This window comes from Anastrepha obliqua, chromosome 1 (genome assembly GCF_027943255.1).
Source record: "Anastrepha obliqua isolate idAnaObli1 chromosome 1, idAnaObli1_1.0, whole genome shotgun sequence".
Taxonomy (NCBI): Eukaryota; Metazoa; Arthropoda; class Insecta; order Diptera; family Tephritidae; genus Anastrepha; species Anastrepha obliqua.
This window is the reverse complement of record NC_072892.1, coordinates 169,533,263-169,560,439: the sequence shown is the minus strand read 5'-3', so window position 1 is coordinate 169,560,439 and position 27,177 is coordinate 169,533,263. Positions and strand designations below refer to the sequence as shown.

General features: G+C 39.3%; 1 protein-coding gene across 1 annotated transcript in view; it reads right to left on the bottom strand.

Moving 5' to 3' along the window:
- LOC129240819 (short-chain dehydrogenase/reductase family 16C member 6) overlaps window positions 1-27,177 on the bottom strand; it is a 43,338-nt gene that overhangs the window by 14,282 nt on the left and 1,879 nt on the right. Inside the window, exon 2 of the mRNA XM_054876825.1 lies at window positions 4,402-4,557. Coding sequence (XP_054732800.1) covers window positions 4,402-4,557 — 156 coding nt within the window. The remainder of the gene's footprint in view (window positions 1-4,401; window positions 4,558-27,177) is intronic.

Genomic DNA, 27,177 nt, shown 5'->3' with positions numbered 1-27,177 from the left:
ACGACGAGGAATGTCATGCTGGTGCAGAAAGAAAAGATGCTGCCTATAGAGCCATGCTGCTATCGGGCGCAACGCGAGCCATGTGGGATCGCTACTGGGTGCTGAAAAAGGAAGAGAAACGTATTAACCGAAAGAAGAAACGAGAGGCTGAAATATGTGAGCGCGAGGAGCTTGAGATACTGGCCAACAGGAAAAACGCCAGAAAATTCTACCAGAAAGTTAGGCAACTTGCAGAAGGCCTCAAGTTTTTGCATGTTTTATTTTAAAACAACATGTAGGCGCGTCTTTTGAAAGACCCTTTAGTAACGGAAAACAAAAAAAAAACAACTCCAACTACTGAAGCATGATTTCACGTCCAACCATATGCAAATATTCAAGTGCGTAAGGAGAACCGCCTTGCATGTAATTGGCTTATATTTACCGCTGCAAGTCAAATTAAAATTACTTTGTATGCATTTGTGTAAGCCCCCACACACACATGCAAGTGCACACCATGAGCGTCAAAATGAGGTGTACAACTTTGAGTCTTACGATATCTTCACTTCTTTTATAGTTTTTATTGCATCTGATCATAATTTTTATATTTTATGTTTTAGAAATGATTTCTACCGTCTTTTTCCGAAAATGAGGCACTGTCTTACTTTCTTTTTTTAGTGCAAAATTCGCGCTAGGGCTATTTTGGGGGAGGGCAAAAATAAAAGTATATTTTATATATTTTTATTCAATATTTATTTTACACAGAATAGAGAAATGTAAATTTATTCAATTACAGTCATGTCATCTTCTTCCGGAACATCGTAATAAATATAGGTACCCAACTAAGTTCTTACTATTTTTTTGATTCTGAAGAAATGGTTACAAATGAATCATTGAAAGTATTGCCCATCGCTGGCTATTACTTTTCCCCATCTTTCTGGTAGATCTCGTATATCGTTGCGGTAAAACTGTTCATCTTTCGAGGTTATCCACGAATCAAGCCATTTTTTAATGTCTTCATATGAATGGAACTGCTGGTCAGCTAGACCATGTGCCATCGGTCGGAACAGGTGATAATCGGACGGCGCAACATCTGGCGGGTGGGAGAGGATTTCCCATTTCAGTGTTTCCAGGTAGGTTTTAACGGGTTTGGCAACATTCGGCCGAGCGTTGTCATGCTGCAGAGTCACTTTTTCATGCCTCTTCGCGTATTGCGGCCGCTTCTCGCGCAGTGCTCGGCTCAATCGCATCAATTCAAGTCGATACCGAAGTCGAACCTCAGTGATGGTTTCTCTTGGTTTTAACAGTTCATAATAAATAACACCAACTTGGCCTGAGTTGGTTGTTTACTGAGTTCTTTATTGTGCTACTTTACTGGGAGCATCTGCGTCTCGTTGTGAAGGTGTTGAGCCCTGTCTAGTGAAACGAGATTCTTGGTCGAAGCTACATGGTTTGATTGAAAAGTAATGAGTCTTCCCGCGCGGAGCGTCTGCCAAGCGATCAACCGAACCGGCTGGTGGTGGAAAATGATCGTTGGGCCTTCCCCTTCCACTAGAAACCGGTCCCACTTCGCTGGCAACAGCGGTGCAGTCAACATCGCTCCGCACGTGAAAGCTGTTTTAAAAGTGTGTTAGGATTTTGTTACTCGATCAAATTTTGCGTAAAGCTAAACAAAACGAGTACCGAAACCATTGGGCTACTCAAGGAGGCTTACGGGGACCAATCTCTGTCCAGTTCCCAGGTAAAACGGTGGCACAAGTCGTTCAAAGAAGGCCGGGAGGACGTCGAAGACGAACAGCGATCTGGAAGGCCTTCGACAATGCGCCGGCGCACACCGCCTTCCTCTGCACCTCTGCATTGGCCAAAATGTGGGTTCCGGTGCGTCCCCACCCTCCCTACAGCCCAGACCTGTCCCCTCCGGACTTTTTCTTGTTCCCGCGCTTGAAAAGAAAGCTGAAGCGTTTTGACTCCATCGAGGCGATTCAAAAAACTGTGACAGCCGAATTGAACGCGATTCCGGCGGATGAGTTTAAAAAATGTTTCCTGCAGTGGAAGGACCGCTACCAGCGGTGTATTGACGCTCAAGAGTGCTAGTTTGAAGAATATTAGTTGTATAAGCCAAAAAAATAAGGCTCATTACTTTTCAATCAAACACTGTATGCTACCGTGATTTGGAAGCCTGAAAGACTTTTGGAGATGAAACTCTGGGCAGGAGACAGCCTACTCCTTCCATCATTTTGAATACATTTGTAAAGGAATTGTATGCGTGGTAATCGGATTCTGAACCCTTCTGCCAGCCATTCTGTTACAAAACCAAGCCTCCTGTCAAAGTTTATTCGTGGAATAACGCAGACTGACCTTCCGTTTCTGTTCTGTATGCCACTGTGACCAAAACGTCTTTGTGAGAATTGCCCAGTCATCCTCAGTCTTAGTACAGATCTTTTGGCTGAGTTTCTAACTACCAATTTGCTTGCTATAATGGTAAGTTCATCGCAAAGTCCAGCTTTCGAAAATAACATAGGTTTCATATGCAAGAGTACAGCGCTCTTGGAGAAAAAAAGGATTATCTAAAACTTAAAAAAGAAGCCAGAAGCTAGGGATTCTGCATACATGAATCAAAAACCAAATTTTTGTGCACTGTAAAAGTTTGAAATCTGTCCTACCGACTAGAAGATTCACTTTTGAGTGAGTGGCGTCATTCGAACATCTTGTACCTTTCATATATGCGTAAGCAACATCCAAACAGGAAGTGAGTGCGTGGCTCCAGGCGAGGAATGTGGACTTCTTTTCGATATACAGTTCTTTAGGGTCCTCGTTTTTTTCTAAGGAAACGAAGCCGAAACTCTATAAAACAATAATTAAGCTTTGTTTTACTTACGCTTCTGAAACCTGGACGGATGAAAAAAAACTTAACATACATATTTGAGCGAAAAATCCCGTGCCGTATGCGTGGACCGGTGCGGATATATCACATCAACTTTCGCCTTCGCTACAACGATGAATGTCTCGCTAAACGACTTCCAAATCGCCAACTACATAAAGCTTTAGCGTCTTAAGTGAGCTGGAGATGTTCTGAGGATGATCCCCAACGAAATTGCAAAAAAGATCTACAATAGTAAGCTGTATGTCCCTTATAAAAAGAATCGCCCAAGGAAAACCTGAATTGACGCTATTGATGTCGACGCCAAGACCTTTGGACTGAAAACTGGAAGATGTCTGCAAATGAGCGAGACTCTTGGTTGTTGTTGTAGCAGCAATACTAAGCCTTGTCAGTGTAGTGTATATGACCGGCCCAGGAAACTTGCTGTTTCGACAGGTTGTGTCCAGAGGCAGAGGGATGTTAGATGACTGTTTTGCTAGGTCGTGTGAAAAGGTGGTTACTCTCGTGCGGGGTGCCAATTCTGGATAAGTAGGAGCTTAACCTGCTACAGTATCCAGAACGTAATTGTGCCGAGTTTCACGGGAAACTGGAGCTCTTCATCTGCTGCAGGTGGTGGTTGGACTCAGGTTACGGCGTTCGGGGTGATCGGGAGCTTAAGAAGGTGATGATGCTCACCCCATGAATGTTGTTTATTGTCTATCTAAACACTGTCTGTTAGTTTTTTCCTGGATCTCGTCGACGTAATTGAGCAGGTGTCTTCTGACGTGCCTCAGAGGCCACGCTGGCTCAAGCAAGTGTCTGCAAGGATGAATCCTGCGGTAGCACCTAAGCAAAAACTGTTTGCTGAGTAGTTTCTAATGCTCCTGCACTGGGAGCATCTGTGCCTTGTTGTGAAGGTGTTGAGCCCTGTCTATGTAGTAAAACGATATTCTTGGTCGAAGCTATTTGATGACGTCCTTCCAAAAAAGAAACGGGCAAAGGAATGTGGCAAAGGATGCGCTTGCATTCGAAAATGTATGCCAATAGTGATGAAAGAAGTAAACAAATCTGGCGCGATGGTATTTATAGTCACGAAACCATCGATATGCCATAAAATAACACCCACTAGCGACACTATCGGCAATAGTTTGCCAGCTCTACTATGAAGATTTATATGCAACGAGCTGACAAAACCTATAGGCTAGTTTAGACGTAGGCCATTGATTCCCTTGAAGAGAGCACTGGCAGAAAGACGACCAGAGTGTGGACGTTTGGACACGAGTACGTAATTTTCTAAAAGTCTGATCGCAAAAAGTATTGAACAAATGAAATAAAGTCATATATTTTCAAAAAAAAAAATTCGCTATTCCTACGCTATAGATCTATCTAATAAATGAGTACCTATAATAAGATCCTAAAATATATATAAATTCATCAGAGATAGTCTCATTGTTTTGACGCTCATAGTATAATGTATGAACACTGCATATGTATATGTATGTGTATTCGTAGTCAGTTAAACACACATGCATCGACCTTGCAACGCTTCTGCTCTGCATGCCTACCTTGTATGCTTTGGCCACGGCACTTGGTATTTTGGTAATGAGGTCAACCGTTTCGTAGCAGCCTTTTGAGTTCACATCCACAATGGCCAATTTGCAACCCTTCCGAGCCAGCTCAATGGCGATTTCCCGGCCAAGGCCATTACCTGCACCGGTCACCTAAGGAGAGAACCGAAAATTTGTGGTCAACAAGATGTATGAAAGGATGCAAAATTATATAATATTGGCATGAAATAAAATTGAATAAAACAAATTAAATCGGTTGCAAAGTAATCATACACAAACAAATAAAGAAATTCCAAATATGCAGGTTTGTGCAGCATTCCGACACGATTTTTAAAGGAAGCCAATGCATATCGTCCTCGACAATCGGTACTATGTTTCGTAATGACACGGCTTTAAATTCGGTCAAGGACTGTCACTTAAGTAAAATTCTCCAAAAAAATTTTACGTTGTTGCAATAAAATCTTTTTTATTTGTATTTTATTTTCGAGTGAGATCGAATAGGAAGGGAAAAAATTAGATGATTATTTATTTCGATTGCGAAAAAATTAGCATGTAATTTTTTTTTTAATTTTTTTTTTCTTTTATAATTTTTTTTTTTATATATTTTTTTTTATTTTAAGTTTTATTTTTGAGTAAGACCAAATAGATTCTTCTCATTTAAACGCATCAGAAGCAAAACTTTCAAGGGCAAAAATTAGATGATTATTTATTTCGATTGCGGAAAAATTAGCATGTACTTTTTTTTAAAATTTTTTTTTCTTTTATAATTTTTTTTATATATATATTTTTTTTATTTTGTGTTTTATTTTTGAGTAAGACCGAATAGATTCTTCTCATTTAAACGCATCAGAAGCAAAACCTTTAGGGCAAAAAAATTAGATGATTATTTATTTCGATTCCCGGAAAATTGCGGCATACGCATTCAAGTTTTTTTTTTTTTAATTTTTCTTTTATAATTTTTTTTCTTTTATAATTTTCTTTTTTATTTTTCTATTTCTTTTAAATTTTTTTTCTTTTCTTTTATAATTTTTTTTTATTTTCTTTTATAATTTTTTTTTTTTAATTTTTCCTTTTCTTTTATAATTTTGTATTTTTCTTTTATATTATAATTTTTTTTTATATATTTTTTTTTTGATTTTGTGTTTTATTTTCGATTACGATCGAATAGACTTAATAGATTTATTTAAACGCATCAGAAGCAAAACTTTCAAGGGCAAAAAAATTAGATTATTATTTATTTCGAATCCCGGAAAATTGCAGGATGTAGCTTTTTTTAATTTTTTTTTCTTTTATAATTTCTTTTTAAGGTTGTTTTTCTTTTATAATTTTTCTAACTCCAAGCATCCAATGCATTTAATTTTTATATTTTTTTTTTATTTTTATAATTTTTTTTTTTCACCGCATTCGATTGCCTCTAATTTTTTTATTTTTTAATTCCAAGTATCCCATGCATTTAAGCGCAAACTTAAAAGCTTATGTCACTCACTTCTAATACAAAACGTGCTGTGCATCTAAAGATACACACACACACACATACTAACATGTACATATGTATGCATGTATAAATACGGACCACTTGTCTCTCCCTGAATATTAATTGCATTATTTCGATAATAAAAAAATCTCATTTCCCCGCCAAAGAAGCCCCAATCGTACGTAATAAGTGTGTGTATGTGTGAGCTTATGTGTGAGTGCGCGCGTATGTCTCTCTCTAAAGTCACAACTTGAGCGCAAGTAGCCCTATACACACACACATGCATTGTGCTGCATGCACATCCGAATGCGTCCATCGCTAACTCAATTAATGTCTTTTATTCGTTCTAATGATGCGCCACTCACAGGAACCCACTTTGTATTGTAGCATCAACAATTCAAGTACGCCACCCAGTTGCAGCGATCATCAGCATCGTCATCAGCATAGTCATCATCATCATCTATATGAATGCGAATATAGAGTCAGTCAACAACAAGCAGCAGGCGGCGACCAACAGCCAGCAGCCAGCAGCCAGCCAAGGCAACCCATTAAGTCCACGTTATAGCTGCAGCTGTAGCCTTACAATGTGCAGCAGTCAATGTAATCAAATGCGCTACGTTCTGAAATTTCTCATTCGACGCTTTTGTTTTGTTGCGCACACACACGCCACATGCATGCATTTAAACGTACTTGCTTGCTTATTGTCTTCGTATTACTCATACGCCCCAGTGAGCGGCCACTCAAAATATCTCAAATTGCATGCGAGACGAGTAAATATATGCGCGTACATAGTTCCATGCGCCAACTTACTTACAAATTTGCATGTGCGAATATGTGTATACACATCTGCACGTGTATGTTTACATATATATATGGATGCGCGTGTACGTATTTGCATGCATGTGCTTGTTTGACATTTTATTAACGGGGTGCCGAGACCTTTGCGCCTGACCCCTACCGCTCACTCTCGCTGTTGGCTGCGCGCGTTTAGCTGCTTTGCGGTCAATGTTTGTAGATATTTGTAGATATGTGTGTATATATGTGTGTGGGCATGTGCTGCATAGCTCACCATTGACAAGCAGCAGTTAGCACGAGACATCTCTTGCCTGTATGCGCAAACATATGCTAATTGCGCTTTTAACACAAAAAATTCCCATGTTTTCCTTTCATCATCGTGATTTGAATTAATTTTTTTCTTTTCACATATTTCCCATTCATATTTCCCACATTTTGCAATTCTTTTACACAAGCATGTTTCTCTTTCAATTTTAATTTTTTTTTTCTTCTTCTTCTTTTTTTTGCATTTGTGTTTTTTATATTTTTGCTTTGCTGCGCTATTTGTCTCATCTGCTTTTTATGTGTTTCGCCTTTTTTCGCTTTGCTGTTGGCAGCAATTTTATACCGTTAATTATACGACTTTAGTTAGTTGTACCAACTTAAGTCAGAAAGCATTGCTGATTTGCACAAAAGTTGTTTGAATAGAAATAAAAAAGTCGCGTGTAAATTTTATGTCATTTTTTATATTTTTTTAATAGTTGCTCTAACGACCATTAAATGTGCTAAATGACAGTAATTTGCATGTAAATTTAAGTAATTAAGCAACTAAATTTGGGTTAACATTTGAAGACGCATAGAAAATTCATCAAAACTTGCTAAGCATTCTAGATATCTGCGCGCGTATCGGCTATTTGTGCTGACAAATGGGAAAATTAATTCGTGTAATTTGGTTGTATTGACCCCAAACGACCCCACAGGCAAACTATAACGTAGATGACTGATCACTAACAACTCACAAACAATTAACGAAAAATGTTATTGAACGGTTTACAACGAAGTATTGAGTTCTATGTTAGGTAATTGACAGGCCTAGTTAATTAAAACCTCAAATGCTTGATTTTTCTATTGTGCTCAGAAAATCATTTTCGACTAATTTTTGGTTAAAATGGAAGAATTTGAAATACTTTCTTTTTATTAGATTCTTATGTACTTTACCTTGAACAAATAAAAAGAGGTTGTCTGTAAAGTCGGTTTACTGACGATAGTTTAACGTGATAACGTCATAAGAAAATACTGATTGAATGATTGCATTTTTCAAAAGAAAATTTTAATTTTATTTGTTTGATAGATATTTTGTATGGATATAGAGAATGAGTTAACATTAACATAACATAATATACTTTAGCATAACATAACATAACATAACATAACATAACATAACATAACATAACATAACATAACATAACATAACATAACATAACATAACATAACATAACATAACATAACATAACATAACATAACATAAAATAACATAACATAACATAACATAACATAACATAACATAACATAACATAAAATGCTGTTCAAGCAAGGTAACGACGCATGAGCAAGATAACGACGCATTTTTTGGTGCGTGCAGCCGGCTACATAGAATTATAAGACGTTATCACGTCAAAAAATAATAATAACATTAAAACAACAGGTATTATTAACAAACTTGGTTTTATTTTAAATTCTTCAAGTAAATCAAATGAATAATAATCAATAAGAAGGCATATGCAAATACAAATACGTGAATTTATATTATATATATTATGTACATATGCGCATATACATACACATATACGCTCACTTAAGTAGGAGAGAGCAAGATGTCGAACGTTGCCGTTCGTTTGCTTTGTTTGCTTTGTCGTTCGTTCCGCGCTTTCGCTTGCAGTTTATTCAAGGTAACGGCAATGAGCAAGGTAACGACACATGAGCAAGGTAACGGCAATGAGCAAGGTAACACTAATGAGCAAGGTAACGGCAATGAGCAAGGTAACGACACATTTTTTCGTGCGTGCAGCCTGTTAAATCGAATTATAAGACGTTACCACGTCAAAATACCTACCCCGCAACGGGTTCGGGTCGATCATCGATCTAACGTTTGCTAGTTCAGGTATCGCTAGATTATGCCAATGGAGCATAAAAGATGTCTACACCCACAGCGATCACGCAGCGATAATTTGCGACATAAAAACTAGCAAAAAACATTCTATCTCCACTCGGCAGCCTGCTGGTTGGAAGATCAACATAGTTGATACTAAGATAATGCTACAAAACGCTTCCTGTTCGGGTTCCACCAACAACATGGCTAAATGCGTAATGAGGAGTATTACAGCAGCCTGTGATGCATCGGTGAAAAGAAAAACTGCATATAAATCGCAAAGTGCTGTTTACTGGTGGAATGAGAAAATTTCCATGCTTCGTTTGGAAGAACAAAAATTAGCTCTTGCATCACAGTAACGCCCCTGCTCAGACATCGTTGCTTGTGCATGACTTTTTGGCCAAAAACAACACACTAATGATACTACAGCCACCGTATTCGCCAGATCTGGCCCCCTGTGAATTTTTCTTGGTCCCGAAACTGAAGAGTCCCATGGAAGTACGACGCTACGCTACGATTGACGAGATAAGGACGGCATCGAAGGAGGAGCTGAACAAGATAAAAAATTATTTTTTGAAGTGCTTCGAAGATTGGAAAAAACGTAAGCACAAGTGCATAATATCTCATGAAGATTACTTTTAAGAGGGCAAAATTGATATTAATAATATTAATAAATAAATAATGTTTGAAAAAACACAAATTCGCGATACTTTTTGAACACACCTCGTACTTCCTAACGCACGAAATACCGGAATTGAACGGTGTGATTGAGTCACTAAAGAAAAATGCTATAACTGCCGGCTTAAAAATTAATTACAATAAGACAAAAAATTTAAGTGTGTCTAGCAACTCAACAGTAACTGTAAATATTTCGTATATATTTAATATACATATATGTGGGTAGAGGTAGCAGCTTTTGGTGTTACGGATGAAGATGTCAAATCTCGCATTGGTAAAGCACCTTTACTATGCTGGCTTCTGTGTGGAGAATTTTCAAATCCTATCTAATTTTTGCTTGCTGTACACGAAAAGTGACCAAATCCATAAAAGTGACCATTTTTTATAAATCGCTGCCTGAGAAACACCTTCCGCATTTTTTTTTTTTTTTTTGGCCTAAACCAATTTCGAATTCAGATCTACTGGAAAAGGCGCAAATGGAATTAGTCGAAATGCTAGTAAAACTCCAAAAATGGAGATGGATTGGGCGCACTGTACGAAAAAACGATGCATGCATGGCACTGGAGTGGAACCCCCTCACGAATGTAGGTTGCAAGCTTGGTAGCCCATGAGAAACTTGGAGTCGAGCAGTTGAAAGAGAGCTTGAAGCATCGCAAAGAGTTGGAACGAATTGAAGTGCATTGTAAGAAATCGTACAAAATGGTGCGCAGGCGTGACTGATGCACTATGTTCCACGATGGATTAAGAACCTGAAGAAGAAGAAGCCACTTCTGTTAGGTATTTGGCCGAGCTCCGCCTCCATTTTGCGTTGTGCGCATTGATGTTGTTCCACTAATGGAAGGACCTCTGGTTGTAAATCGACTCCGAAGGGCAGATGGTTTTTGTTTATGAGGAGATTTTTTGTATTTATTTATTTATTTATTTATTTAATCCCAGAAATACACTCGGCGATTTGCCATTACTTGCCGAGGGGAAACCGTTATTAGAAAAAAACGTTTTCTATCATTTAGTGTTTCATACACGGAGACTCAAACCTGTGCACTTCCGTATGCTAGTCACGTACCAACCCATTCGGCTACGGTGGCCGCCAATATCGTTGTAAATATGCAAAAACTAGCATTGTTATCTCGAAAATTTTACATTATTTATGATAATCTTATTCAGAACATTTTATCCCACGAGTGGTATTTGTGTTTTTCACAGGTACCTCAAACATTCATCTTATTCAAAAAATGGATCGTGCTCTTTTTTGTACGATTATTTTCTCTTACTTTCAACGTTTAATAATTCAACAAAAGAATGCACATCAACTAGGTTCGATATATGGCGATGAAGCACCATCAGTAGCCACTTCGTTTCGCTGGTTTTCCGAATTCAATCGCGGACGCACTTAGTTACAGAAGAAATTTCGTGAAAGCCATCCAAAATAGGCAAAACAAAATCGAAACCATGCGTTAACTGATTTTACTAGACCGTCATTTGGCATACCGTAAAATTGGGGTATAAATGAATGCATGAAAAGAATGGAGATTTGCACTTTGGTAGACCGTAAGGCTCTTTGTGGCTTCTACTCAGCACAGTTCTAGAAGCAAGTTTTCTTTGCAGATGAAAGCAAGTTTAATATATTATATTTAGGTCAGATGGACAATCCTAAGTGTGGAGAAGACCTAATGAAGAGTTGCTAGAAAAATCCGACGTCCGACTGTTAAACATGGGGTTGGATCGGCAATGGTATGGAGTTGTATGTCCGCTGTGGGTACTGGAAATTTGTACTTCATTAAGGGCAATATGAACCACAAACAATACCTAACAATTATGAAAGAATATTTGGTCCAAAAAGCTGACAAATTGGGAATTAAGGAAAATTTCCAGTAGTATCAAGACAACGATCCCAAGCATAAGATATTTGATGTCCGTCTATGGCTTATGTACAACTGCCCTAAACTACTTGAAACACATCCACAATTTCCAGACATCAATGTAATTGAACAACTGTGGGCTCATTTGGAAAACCAACTGAAAAAGCTTGTAATTACAGGGTGCGCCATCATTTATGTCGGTATGAAAACACTGAATAACTTTGAAAAAAAAAACAACTGATTTGTATAAGTGAGGTATTTTTATTTGGTTTGGTTATTTACAATTTATTAAAACTATTTTTTGAACACAATATCAATCAAGTAGCCACCTTTATTAGCAATCACAAACTGCGATCTTTTTTCTGCGTTTGTCATCACCTTGTCAAGCATTTCGGGTTTTATAGCGTCGATTTCTGCACGAATGTTTGCCTTAAGCTGGTCAATAGTCTGCGGCTTGTTGGCGTAAACTTTAATTTTCAGATAACCCCACAAAAAGAAGTCCGGGGGGGCTAAGTCAGGTGATCTGGAGGACCAGTCGATGTCACCTCTTTTTGACACTAGACCTCCCGGGAATTTTCGTTGCAGAAATTCAATTGTTGCATTCGCAGTGTGGCATGGCGCACCGTCTTGTTGAAACCAGTAACCGTATAAACCTTTCTCGCGCATTTGCGGGTAGACATAATGAGCCAACATCCATCGATATCGGTTTCCATGGACCGTTTGGTTTTCTCGGTTAAATATGACCCAATGATGGTTTTGGCGCAAATGCCGGCCCAAACAGTTACTTTCCGGTCATGCAATGGCGTTTCGTGGATCTCGTGTGGATTCTCAGTTCCCCAAATGCCGCAATTTTGATTATTCACGCTGCCAGAAAGGTTAAAATATGCCTCGTCAGTTATTAAAATTTGCTTCCAAAAATTGGATTCAGTGTCAACCATTCGAGCGGCTATTTGACCGTATTCCAAGCGACGTGAATGGTCTGTCGGCAATATTCTTTATGTCAATTGCACTTTATACGGAAACAAATTTAAATCGTCCTTTAAAATGCGCCGCGATGTGGTTTCACAGACGCCAAAATACTGAGCGCGACGACGATATGGCTTCTGGGTAACGCTCTCCCTCACTGCTTGGACAAAAATTCGACACCAAATGAGGAATAGTATTGTCAGACAGTGCCTGTTTGCCGCGACACTTTTTGCGATATACGCGTTGAGTTAGAACAATAAAACGACTATTTTCGATGTATAGCGTCACTATTTCAGCAAGTAGTTTTTGGGTGTAAAGCGATCCATGGTTGAAATTGTACTGAATTAACGTATCGAAAACATGTACATATGTTGAAGTCGATCAGTTGGTAAATGATAAACTTATTCAGCGTTTACATACCGACATGAAAGATGGCGCACCCTGTAGAAACAAGAAAATCCTAGATGCTACTAAAGAAGAGTGGGGGAAATATAGACTTTAACATGTAAGAAGCTGGTCGAATCCATGCCAAGAAGATTAAATGATGTGAGAAAAAATAGAGGCTTGCCGACTAAATATTAATTATATTGTTTTTTTTTTTTTTAAACATTATTTGCCTAACTATTCTTCTTCTTCTTAATTGGTGTGATAACCACATACTCGATTTTGGCCAAATTTAACAAAAGCGTGACAGAAGTTTCTTTCTCGTACTAACCGGCGCCAGTTGCACATACCAAGTGAAGCCAAGTCTTTCTCCACCTGATCTTTCCAACGCAGAGCAGGCCTTCCTCTTCCTCTACTACCACCAGGTGGTACCGCATCGAATACTTTCAAAGCCGGAGCGTTGTATCCATTCGGACGACATGACCCAACCAACGTAGCCGCTGGATCTTTATTCGCTGCGCTGTGTCTATTTCGTCGTAAAGCTCATACAGCTCATCTTTCTCTCGAACACTCCAAGCGTCGCTTCATCGGATGTTATCATCGTCCAAACTTCTGCGCCATACGTTAGGACGGACATGATGAGAGCATTATAGAGTGTTAGGTTTGTTCGTCGAGAGAGGACTTTTGCTACTCAATTGCCTACTTAGTCCAAAGTAACGCTTATTGGCAAGAGAGATTCTACGTTGGATCTCAAGGCTGACATTGTTATCGGTGTTTATGTTGGTTCCTATATAAACGAAGTCTTTTACAACCTCGAAATTATAACTGTCAACGGTGACGTGGGTGCCGATACGCGAGTGCGCCGACTGTTTGTTTGATGACAGGAGATACTTCGTTTTGTCCTCGTTCACCACCAAACCCATTCGCTTTGCCTCTTTATCCAGTTTGGAGAAGGCAGAACTAACAGCGCGGTTGTTAAGGCCGATGATGTCAATATCATCGGCATACGCCAGCAATTGTACGCTCTTATAAAAAATTGTGCCTGAGCGATTAAGTTCTGCGGCTCGTACGATGCTCTCCAACATCAGGTTAAAGAAGTCACACGACAGCGAGTCACCCTGTCTGAAACCTCGTTTGGTATCAAACGGCTCGGAGAGGTCCTTCCCAATTCTGACGGCGCTGCTGGTGTTGAGCAACGTCATCTTACATAGCCGTATTAGTTTTGCGGGGATACCAAATTCAGACATGGCGGCATACAGGTAACTCCTTTCCGTACTGTCGAATGCAGCTTTGAAATCGACGAAAAGATGGTGTGTGTCGATTCTCCTTTCATGGGTTTTTTCCAAGATTGTGAATATTTGGTCGATGGTAGACTTTCCAGGTCTAAAGCCACACTGATAAGGTCCAATCAGTTGGTTGACGGTGGGCTTCAGCCTTTCACACAATACGCTCGCTAGAACCTTATAGGCGATATTTAGAACACTAATCCTGCGGTAATTGGCATAGATTGCAGGATCGCCTTACTTATGAATCGGGCAGAGCATACATACTTAAATTTCAAACGGCAGGCATGCATTCATCCGACCATATTTTGCATAGAAGCTGATGCATGCACCTTACCAGCTTCTCGCCGCCATGTTTGAATAGCTCAGCCGGCAGTCCGTCGGCGCCCGCGGACTAACTATACTTCATATAAATATCCGAGTTCTTTTTTTTTTGTCATGTATTTTGCTACGTTTTTATGTTTGTATTTTCTATGCACGAATGAGTTGAAATTTGTTAATGTTTTTTTGTAGTTTTGACGATCGAAGAACGAAATGTGACCCATAAACGCCTTAGATTTGCATTTTAATATATTTTTTTAAATTTAAAACCATATCATTTGGGTGTCCAAGCTCTTTATTGAGGCACTGTAGTTAAAAAAAAGTATGAGTTTTAAATTTATTATTAAAAAAATGCAAATTTAGATTTCGGAAGAAGAAAAATATGTGTTGTATGTTATGACAGAATCATTCGACGCTAAAAACTTATGAGTCATGCTGACATATGAATGTATAAGTATCTACATATGTATGTGTACCTATATATACATGCAGTAAATTAGAAATGAAACCAGTCGAACGCAAAATGAAATTAAAACATTAGCATTCTAAATAAATGAGACATTTGAGCACGTCTTGCCGAAAATCGACGCAAAATTCCTGAAGCAATAAAAATAATCGTAAATAATTGTGCTTAAATGGGTGTATTTATGTATGTGAGTGTGTATGCACATGTGTACATACATATGTTTGTATGTGTTTTATATATAAGTATGTATGTATATACATATTTCTAATACATACAAACAGTAAATGAACACAGCCCTTTAGTTAAGTGCGCATAACTCAAAGCTTTTATGTATCTATTGGAATTTTTTTTTGTAAAAAAACAAATATCTATCAAAGACAATTCGAGTAATCAAATTGACAAAATATGCGCATCTACAACGCGAGTCATCATGCTAATTGAGCGCGGCATACAAATCAAATCAGCTTAAATCATCGCAGCTTTTAAGATATGCAGGCATACAAATTTTCAAACCAAACAGAAAACCGGCGAGAGGCCAATAGATTGTAAACCAGAATAAGCCCCAAAATTATTTTTAAAACTATTTTTTAAAGCAATGTTAAAGTGACATTCCACTTTTTCCGATCAAAATCTTGACTGTTAGTTCACACAAAATTAAATGCGTAAAATTAATCATCCCATTTGGTTTTTGAATAACTTTTTTACTGAATAAAAAAACAATTTTGAGTGGTGGAAATTTTATGTTGCCCTTTAGGCGCTCCATTTCTTGTTTGTATGGATACTGCAGTTGTCTAATTCAAAAGTGTCCAATATGATTGGCATATGACGCCATCAAAAGACAGAAACTCGTAAGGTTCTTGTAATCATAGACTTACAATAAATAAATAGACTAATCAAATTATAAATTTTTTCATATTTTTTATTCGCTGATAAACGAAGGAAAAAATATAAAAAGGTAAGGCATAGCCGATTTGGAAGATTTCAACTTAAGGGGTCACATATGTACATACGTCCAGAATTTTCAAAAAATCGATTTTTTCGATATTTCAAAAGTATAGTATCTTAAGAATATACTGTGAAATTTGCATGCGGAAATTCCCAGTTTTATAACTTCTATATACAGCAAATTTACTAGGTAGAAAGCGGTCCGTGCGCTCCTGTACCTCGAACTCTAAACTCGTTTTTCTCGAAACTACTTTTTCCGGTACGGTCTGCATGATAACTCATGCAGTTTTCAATATTTTTTATGCGTTTTGTTTTTTAATATTCGAAAGTGTTTCCTCTATAGATTTGATTTTTGAAATTTTTATTAAAAAATTTATAAACATAATTAAAGTGTGACATTTATGACGTAAAACGCATACTTTTTTTAAAATGAAGTAAATTGCAAGATTTTTCGAAATTCAAAACTTCGGCTCCATAGACTATAACTACAAATTTATTTTACAAAAATTTTTTTTACATTTTACAAACCCATCAATCAAGGAGAAATGATGCAGACCGTGGAGAACCTTTTTTCCATTGAACTTTGGGTAATGTGATTTTTTAGATACTAATTTTTTTAAAGAAAATTTACCATAAATATTTTTAAGCTTAAGTACTAATAAATAATGTATAATTATTTTTTTATATTTATTTCTATTGTTATCCCTTCTAAACACAGTTTTTCTTTTAGCGCATTAAAATTACATAAAATTCATTGTGAATTAAAGCACGTGGGCGGCCGCCATAGCGGAAAGGGTTGGTGCGTGACTACCATTCGAAATTCACAAAGAGAACGTAGGTTCGAATCTCGGTGAAAGACCAAAATTAAGAAAAACTTTTTTCTAATAGCGGCCGCCCCACGGCAGGCAATGGCAAACCTCCGAGTGTATTTCTGCCATGAAAGAGCTCCTCATAAAAATATCTGCCGTTCGGAGTCGGCTTGAAACTGTAGGACCCTGGAAGAACAACAAGGCGCACACCATAAATAGAAGGTGAAGCTCGGCCAAACACCAAGAAAGGGTGTACGCACCAATTATATATATATGTCGTAGATTGAGCTAACTTGACCACTGTACAATAGCGTACGGTTTTCTGTGGCGACCTGTTGTCGCTAGTGTCTCATAATGCACGGCAGTTGAGCGAAAGAGAAGGGCTCTACTGTTGAGTAAGGTCTGGTCGTAGGACGTTAAGTGAATATGAGGAACAGAGATGGCAATATATTCGCCCAAATTGTAAAATTAGGTAGAACTGTTTGAAAACAGAGTCAGTTACGAAGCGTCATGCAAAGCGACCAGAACTTACTGTGCGAAGGTATGGACAAAGAAAGTACAGCGCCGTCATATACAAGGTGAAGTCCAAAATAAGCAAGACTGAGCAAAAATAGAAACTTGAAATAATCCTCTCTAGTCTCGATACACTGTTTTGCGCGATTTAAAAGCTTTTCGAAAGAGTGTTTCAGGTCATAGACCGGAATGGCCAGAACGCCCGGATGTCGGTACAAGCCTTTTGGATGGCCCCGACGGACGCAAAACGTTTTCCTTTGATGGCCAAATGCAATTTTCCGAATAGGTAGAAGTCACAGGAAGCCATATCAGGTGAATACGCTGAGTGATTGATGGTTAAAAGGTCACGAGAGTTGATCGCTGAGGTGGTGCATTTTCATGCAATAAGCGCAGGTTCCTCCTTAGCGATATTCAGGGCGAATTCGACGAATGCGATGCAACAAGCGCTTCGAAACGCCAAGATGGGAAATTGCATTGACGGTTTGGCCCGTTGGCACGAACTCCTTGTGGACAACTCCCTTGGAATCGTAAAAACAAATGCGCATCGACTTGATTTTTGACTTCTCCAAAAGTGATTTTTTGGATGGTGGATCCTCTGGGCCTTCCATTCGGCACTTTGACGCTTAGTTTCAGGTTCATGTTGGAAACACCACGTTTCATCACCAGTTACGATGTTGTAAAGGAAGTGCTCGTCTCTTCTCGCCTCTTTAATGAGGTCTTCCGAATGTTGAATTCGACACAATTTTTGATCCTCAGTTGTGTGGGATGAAACGTGCACAGACCTTTCGTAAGCCTAAATGATAAGTTAAAATGCGATAAATCGATGTTTTGGAGATATTCAACTCCGATTCCATGAATTTCAACGATGATTTCGGTTAATTTTTGATAAATTTACGAACAATTTCGATGGAGTTTTCGGTGATAACTAATTTTGAGCGGTCCGCATATTCATTCTCATTTATTTCATCACAACCATCTCTGAAACGTGTAAACCATTCATGAACTCTGGCACGAGATAGACAATCACAAACTTTTTTCATTCAATTCAATTTGATATAACATAATGATTTAAAAAAAAAAAAATATTAGCCCTTTGTTCGAAAGTCATTTTTGTACCGATGACATAAACATACTGACACTTTAGACGCATTAACTTCCCTTCCACTGAACCGAATGTCACCAAGCTTTTACTGGAAGTCAGCTAGGGATGAAGTTACACTCACGCACTAAGTAATTAAAAAGATGGCGCCATCAGAAACATTTTTATGACGCCAGTCTGGTTTATTTTGGACTTCACTTTGTATGCATGTAAATAAATAAACATACGTCTTCTTCATTATAAAAGGTCAAAGTCAGAAATCAAACTCTCAAATATTTGATTCATTCTTCCAATTGCATTAAAAATTAATTCCTCAAACCTAATCCATTCGAGCTTAACTCAAAGTGTGGCCAAAAGCAGCAATCGAACAATTCTAAATCGGCCAAAATAAATCAAATTTTTCTTTACGCTTTTGCTGACTAACATTTCCTACTGGGTATGTCTACAATTTTTTCTTTACGCTTTTGCTGACCAACATTTCCTACTGGGTATGTCTTCATACATACGCACATATGCACACTTCTATATATTCTGTGTGTATGTTTGCATTATCCACAGATCAATACACAGAGTTAAAATCAAGGGCACGAACTGCTGGACAACCACCGGCTGGAGTGAGTGAGTGAGTGCGGCAGAAACGTCACCAACTGGATTTGCTCGCCGGACGCCTTCTACGCTTCTACTGCTTAATGGTTAATAGATATTTTGAGAATAAGCTGGAGATTCGCGCTGTGAATTGAATTTGATACCTTTGGTATATATAGTGGAGCAGCTGTGGTGGTTGGGGAGGTGTTTTGATGAAAACAAGTTTCTGTTGCTGTTTATGCATGAAAAAATTAGCATCACGACGCACGCTTGCCGGAGCGCACTACAAAACCATGCACAAAATAATATTGAAAAAATTAAATATGTATGCATAAATTAGCACGCTCGGAGAGTAGCATTCCTCAGGTAGTTGTCGCTTGCCGGGACCGACCTTGAACGCTGTTTTGTTTACAAAGCCAAACAATTATGGCTACACTAAGCGAAATAGTGACACTGAAGACGCTGAATAACATAACATTTTTTTTTTAGTTTGTAATAAAATAATCAGAGGTTAACTCTTTTCACCTTTCGACATAAGGGAAGATAACAAACGGAAAAATAAAACAATTTAAAAGATTTATTTCAGCCTTTTATTGTAAAAAAAATGTTTACTTTAAAATTTAAATTTTTTTTCAAAGGCGTCAAAGGAATTAATTATTTGTGTCAAAACTAATATTAAATTCAATCTTAGAAAAACTTCATAAAATAATATTTAACAGCTTTCATATCCTCCGTCATTTATTGTATCCGATACTAGTCCTCGTGGCATCGAATATACGAGTGCCTGAAGGACACTAAGGACAATTTTTGTCCATATTTCTTGAATAGCTTTTTCAAAATACAAAAGGCTACTAAACTGGCGCCCCCCTTTATAAACTTGCCTGCTTAGAATGCCCCAGAGATTGTTCATTGGACTTACCATAGATCTGGACAGCGGGCCACTTCAGCACAGGAATATTTTTCGATGCGAAGCACTCTTTTGTACGCTGTAGCGCTGTGATATTGATACGTCCAAGACTCACTGTGACATTCTTCGACAAAATTCAATAAAATATTGTACAAAACTTCTTTCTACGTAATTCTCTGCGTTCATCTTGTGCGAAATAAAACAAATTAAGGTCTTGCTCTTCTTCTTACTGAGCGGCGCGATAGCCGCTTACGAGATTTTGGCCGATTTTAACAAAGCGCGTCAAAGGTTTCTTTCTCGTCCTAATCGGCGCCAGTTGGACACATCAAGTGAAGTCAAGTCCTTTTCCACCTGATCTTTCCAACGCAGTATAGGCCTTTTTCCTATTCATCCGCTACCTCCGGATGATCGAATACTTTCAGAGCCGGAGCGTCTGTTTTCATTCGGACGACATGACTCAGCCGATGTAGCCTCTGGATATTTATTCGTTGCGCTATGTCTATGTCGTGGTAAAGATCATACAGTTCATTAATCCATCGCCTGCGATACTCGCCGTCACCAACGCGCAAAGGTTGAAAAATCTTCCGCAGAATCTTTCTCTCAAATACTCCAATGGACACCTCATCGGATATTGAGTCGTCCACGCTTATGCGCCACGTTAGGACGGGCATGATAAGAGCCTGGGTTTGGGACCCGCCACATAAAAATCTGTCCCAAAATGAGGACACGAACAAAGCCTCGGATGAGAACTCTCCCCTTTACAACTGCCGTCAATTTTAGGCTTTGAACCAGTTCTTTTAACCTCTTTGTTGTCGAAGGTAACGCCCTTCATAAGGTTTAACAGGGAGCGGAAAATATGGTAATCGGCTTGTGCACGGTCCGGAGAATAAGGTGGATGCTAAAGCACCTCCCATGCAGCTTTGACGATTTGTACAACATGAGGCCTGGCGTTGTCGTGAAGGAGTATGGTTTGTCGATCAGGTCTTTTCAATCGAATAGCATAGTTTACCCGGTGTAGCTGGGCAATGTAGAGCTCCTTGTTGACCGTGGTATTCTTTTCGGGCATTTCCCAGTGCACCATGCCGTCCCAGTCGCACCAAACACATATCATGATGTTCTTTCGTAGAAGATCCGGCTTGTCTCCCTGCTTTGGCATATCTCCTGGAGCCACCCACTCCTTTCTTTACTTGATATTGATGTATAGGCACTATTTTTCATCTCCCGTGACGATTCGGTACAAAAAGCCCTGTTTATGACCGCGCGTTGCTCAATGGAGGGCGAGATGCTGAGAAGCAATTTGAAGTCCATTGTACTGCACTCGGGTTCCCATTTTAATTTTCTTTAAATCTACTCGACCTCCAAAGAAATCTGAGTAGACAGCAGGAAGCCAAGATGGTCGCTTCTTAACACTTCAGTGCCAAAGACGACCTCAAACCTAATTCGAGCGAAGGCCGGGCAGATGCACAGAAAGTGGTTCGCCGTCTCATCCTCCTCTCCACACGCCGAGCAGAGTACACTGTCTGAGATGCCTACCTTTTCGCCCGTAGGAAGCGGCCCGTCATCAGTCCAACCAACTGCCTACAATGCCTTCTGCTTAATGGCATGAGGAACTGCGACAGTCGGTCGGACATGACAGGTAACATCAGCTTTGTCCATCAGCAGCCGCTCTCCGCCTGCCAAACTCGCTTGTATGTTGCAGTAACCCATTTGCTAATCGTGGCTTTGATGCAAAGGCTGCAAGGAAGGTGGCTGTAAAAGGAAGTAGCAGAACGGACTCCGGACCAAAGAAAGTGGCCTCAGTGCTCATCCTAGCTAAAGAGTCAGAGGTCTCATTACCCGCGAGATACCCACGTGTCCCGGCACCCATGTTAGCATCAGGGTATTATGTCTACCGACATAGTTCAGCCTGGATTTACAAGACTCAACTACCCTTGAACTGGTTGGAGGGCTGTCTGGAGACCATGAGCGCAGCTTAGCTGTCGCTCAGACACACACAGATCTGCCTATCCACCTGTTTTCCACAACCAAGTTCATTGCTTCTTGAACAGCATACAGATCCGCTTGAAACACAGATGTGTGCATTTCAAGAGAAAAGTGTAATTTTGTCCAGCTGGATTCCAGGTAGACACCAGAGCCAGAAACGTGCTCGCTGCTGGAGCCATCCGTTAAAATGTGAGATTAGTGTTTGCCGGGTTCATTCTCAGAGTTTGACCTCAATTGAGCCTCTATGAGAAATGGAGAAATAGAGTGTGGTGCTGCTCTATTTCTTTTCAAGTACGACTCCTGATGGCATGGATCATTGGATCGAAGTCCATTCATCCTCTGCTGTTGTCCAATGCCGGATAGGAGCCGTACCAATTCTCATTGTGCTTCAACCTGGAGTCGGCCTTCAAGGCCTCTCCTTGGACTGACAAATATCAAGTGGTGGTAGGCTGACCAGAGCATCTGATGCCGAGCCTGAAGTAGCCTATTTCGCTTAGTGTACATACATAAAAACCTGTCTATCGTTTTACTTATTCACATTTTCATACTAAATACTTTGTTTAAAACAAATATATTTACTGTTAATTAAAGTTATCTCAAATATAAACACTAGTTGCATATTTTATATGAAAACAAAAAACAAAATTCGTCTCAAAGTAACACAGCCGCGACTTGAATCAGTTTACCCGGTAGAGTTACCAAACTAATTATGAAAATAAACAATAACTGACTACTGGCGTGTGTGTAGTTTCACTTTTTTGTTGTTGTTTTTTTTTTTTTTTGTTCTACTAAATGAATAGACACAAAAGTTTGTATACAGCGTAAACAAATGAACAAATAAATGTTTTCACTTTTGTTGTCGCACTACGCTGCTAAACTCGCCAGACCACACCCAAGTCACTTCGAACTCAAATAAACTTTTAGTGAAGCGCTTCACAATTCTTATGCGTATATTGGGATGTTGCTTTTCAAAGTCATGACCATGCATACGACATGCTAATAGATATATTACACAAGACTATAATTGATTTTCCTAAAATTTGCTTACTTAGATGAGAGCAAATATGCACAGGCAAGCATTCGTAGCAGGTAATAAATTGCTGTATCGGCGGAAAACTTGAGTTTTGTTGTATGCAAATATTTACTTTCATATGTAAAAGTGTGCGTGTGTGCATAGGTGTGTTCAAACAATATTTTTATTAGAAATATTGTTTATCAAACCGTTACGACGGCTTATTATTTAGATGACTGTGGGAGCGGTGAGCGGAGCTACCTGGGCGGCTGCTGGCAACAGGCGCATCGATGCGTTAAATAAATTCGATGAGTCCGATGACGTTATCGCTGTTGATCATTTAATAAAATACGAGATAATAAATGCGCTAATAAGCAAAGTGTGAACAATGCCTCTTCGTTTTGGAGAGCTTTTAAGATTTGAATGCATTTATTCCACTTAGAATTTTCTTACTTAAGCGGTTACATCAAATTGAGATTTTATAAAAATGTCATTGAATTTGTTGTTGTTATTTTTATACTTTCAATAATATTTTAATCATCTAATAACTTCGAAATTCAAAGTGTTTTCGAAGTTATAGCACGAAATTTGCCAAGGCGAGTCTATTAAAGTTGGTGTTGGTAAATCAGCTGATTTGTTTTTTGTTTTGCGCCGTGTCCATGTAGCTGTCAACTCAGAATGAAACAAGGCGAATTCATTTTTTGTTTTCTAGTTTCTCAATACTTTGCTTTGACCTCCACCACCTTTAATGAATACGCCTTGAAATTAGGATGAGCTGGGTGTGATCATTTTCTTTACGCATCGGATATACACAGCATTTAACAGGCCAATCAGTTATGCCTCTGTGGTTTGAAGGTAACGGGCTTTGTTTTTTTAGTCAGGAGGGGTAAATCAAAATGTCTGAAACATCATCAAAGGTGCCGTCACACCAATGGTATGTGGGGCATGCTCCCACTAACACTACAACATTCCTCCTCCTCGGCTGATTTCCACTCTAGAACCGCGTTAGCATTTCTTCATGGTGGAGCCGCGTTTATGTCTATTAACACAACAGGTTCCGCTCCTGTGGGAATTCCTGAGGGGGAATGGAATATCGGAGAATACACAAACTATTGTCTTGTCGTCAGTTTGGTACTGTGGTGAGTGTTTGACTATGGTTAAGCCCACACGTCAGGAACTATACAGGCTACAAAGAAGTGTATGTTTATGCATTACGGGTGCCATGAGTAAAACCACCAATCCCTGATTTGCTCCCCTTAGATCCTAAGATATAACATGAAGCAATCCAAGCAATGTATGCACTTCATAAATATGGGGGCACAGAGAAATCTTTAAGAGCTATCTGAGCAGTACGATCTTATGCTATTAGTTTCATCTGGAACGAAATTTGATGGAGTAATGCAGAGTGCATTCAAAAAGGTTTGACGGGTATTTTCTTCACCGATAGGTTCAAGAATGAAATAGGTTCTGGAACCGGATAGTACTTAAGCGTTAGTAATGCGTATCATTACGCTATGAGAGGAATGGAAACTGTTTTCCAAACTGAAATATTTGCCATTCTAAAAGTAGCAGAATCGGTAATTGAGAGGAGATGGTGCGGAAAACAGATTAGAGTCCTTAGTGACACTCAGGCTGCACTAAAGGCTCTGGAGAACGCAAAGCAAACCTCAAAGATTAATCAAGAATGATAAGCTTAATTCTGTTGGGAGACGAAATAAGCTTGTACTTGTGTGGGTAGCAAGACACTCCGGTATTCAAGGGAATTAAATTGCAGATGAATTGGCCAACTCTGGATCAACGGTTAACCCACAGGGACAACAGCCAATAATCGGAATCAGTTCTCTAAGAATCATGAATTAGCGTAACGATTACGTTTGCAATTTACATAAAGAGCAAGGTGGTCCGATCTAGAACGCTGCAGAACTACAAGGTGATTTTAACTGGTGGAAAAAACAACTTTCGGTTGATGGTCGGTATTATTACAGGACACAATGCATCTCTTGATCGGGCATATAACCATCTTGCTTAGAGTAGGTGGATGCCACTGAGCATTTTCTCTGGCTTTGCTAGAGCAAAGCTATAAATTTTGGGTTCCAATGTCATAATAATTCTTTCTCTCCAACTGGAGCTTTTCCATGACAGAAATGCACTCGGACGTATGCCATTGCCTGCCAAGGGGCGACCTCTATTAGAAAAAACTTTTTCTTCATTTTAGTATTTCACCAACATTCGAACCTACGTTCGGCTATGGCGGCCGCCAGAGCTTGGAACACAATGGCTTTATAGCCTGAGAAAAACAAGGGTGAAAGTTTCCAGCCTCGTATTTAAATCTTAAGTGAGTGGATTTTGGCACAATCATCTCTTTTTTATCTCTTAGAAACCGACGAATTTGTTTTTTATTTTTTATTTTAACCTGGTTCCGTCGTAGAGGCATAGGATCATATATAGATATTTTGATTTTTTATCCGATTAAAACTGTTTTGTTAATAAATTTAACGAAACTGTTTAAAAGCAAACTTTTAATGAATTTTAAAGTACTTGAGATTGATGAAACAAAAAGGATATCTCAGCTCTGCGTAACTGACCCAAACATATGAAAAAGACTTCGGGGCTCAAAATAGCATAAGAATGAAATATTGTTGTTTTTGGAAATGAGAGAACAAATAACCGAGATCTAATCAGAAAACCATTTCAGCGATCTTCAAAAAAGTATTTTTATTGTGCCGAAATCCTCTCAACAGAATTTTAAACTGCAGGACTGGTCGGTTGAAGTGATGATTCACCAAGAATCCGCACCATTTTGTTGCCATATCTTCGCTACCGACAAGTTATTCAGTTATTCTTTCACGACTATACCCAGTCTGTGCAATTGTGAAACCTTATAATGTTATTAACATCTATTCCGGCTAGCTCTGCGAGATTTTCAAAGAGCAGTTTGCCAAGGGTTAAGATCCTCCCATTCCATAGGGTAGGGCACTCACAAAGGAAGGGGAAGTTAGTTTCCTCTTGCTCGGATTGATTACAACTATGACAATATACATTGTTAGGGGTACCCACAATCCAGCGCCCACAAAGGAGCTGCGCAAGCTGAGAGAGACTGCTGATGGACTAAACTGAAGTTACCTGTCGTGTTCGACCGACTATCGCCGATCCTCCTGTCATTAAGCAAGAGGAGCTGTGAGTAGCTGGTTGGACTGTTGACGGGCCAATTTTTATGGCAAAGCAAATGGAAAAGGTAGGCATCTCAGACAGTGCAGCAGTGCCCAGCATGTTGAGATAATGATGAGACGGCGAACCACTTTCTGTGCATCTGCTCGGCCTTCGCTCGAATCAGGCTTGAGGTCTTTGGCTCTGATGTGTTAAGAAGCAACAATCTTAGCCCCTTGGCATCACAAGATCTACATAGATTTTTTGAGAATATTGCATTCTTGATTATACCCAGTAGTGTGAATACCGATTCTGCAAGAATTTTATTCATCGCAGATTCCTCTCTTGCCAGTTTATCCACTTTTTCCTTTCCTTCAATGCTCCGATGTCTCGGGACCCAGATTAAGGTGAATTTATGGATTTTACTCAAGGTGGTAAGGCTATTTCTGCTTAGTTCCCACAGTCTAGAGGTTGTTATAGCCGAACCTAGTGCATTGGAGCTTGCAGCTTGGCTATCCGAAGGAATAGCGTTACTGCCCTTAAAAGAGAAGTCTGCGATTACTCACGACTGGACTTTTGGAACTCTTTTTCGAAACAGTCTAAGTACCACTCAGCAGCTTAAACTTTCTAATATTGTCTATAATATCCTAAGAGGCAATATCAAGAAGGCTGTTCGATGTCCAGCAGTGCCTCAGTTTACTCAAAACTGTGATAGAAAGAAATAGGTTCAAGCGGAAGTTATCTTTAAAAAATATATTGTCGGCGCGTACACATCTGTTAGTTGTTCGGCCAAGCTCCTCCTCTTCATATTTGAGCGTCTTGATGTTACTCCACAAATGGAAGGACGCACACTTTTAAGCCGACTCCGAAGGGCAATTGGTTTTTATGAGGAACTTTTTCATGGCAGAAATACATTCGGAGGTTTGTCAGCTCGACGACAGCTCATCGAAATTGGACTCAGGTTAAGCTCATACTAGAGCTTGTGATCTACGTGCAGACGTCTAAATTGGTTACTACCCGTCAAAAGTGTTGGAAGTAGAGTTTTATATGGTCGCCAAATAGCGATTAGGTAGGCAGGTAGGTGAAATGGTTGAAGTACCAATCTGGCACTCCTCAAGTTGCACTAAAGCGCCGTTTTGATACCATTATGAGACCTCCAACAGGCAGATATCTACAGCAAATCAGAGCTGTTGATATAATGGAGAAGATTTATGGGATTTAGGTTGGCGCACTGCCCCCGACGGTCGAAGAAAGGAGCACCCAGGGAACTTAATCGTCTAGCTGCCAAACCCGGACATTTACAGAGGCAGTGCTCAACAATCTCCTTCTCTGAAAGGGCTCCACAGCTTCTGCAATGCGGGTTAAAAGGTAACCCTAGCTTTTCCGCGTGTGTGGCGATCGTCCAGTGACCGGTTAACA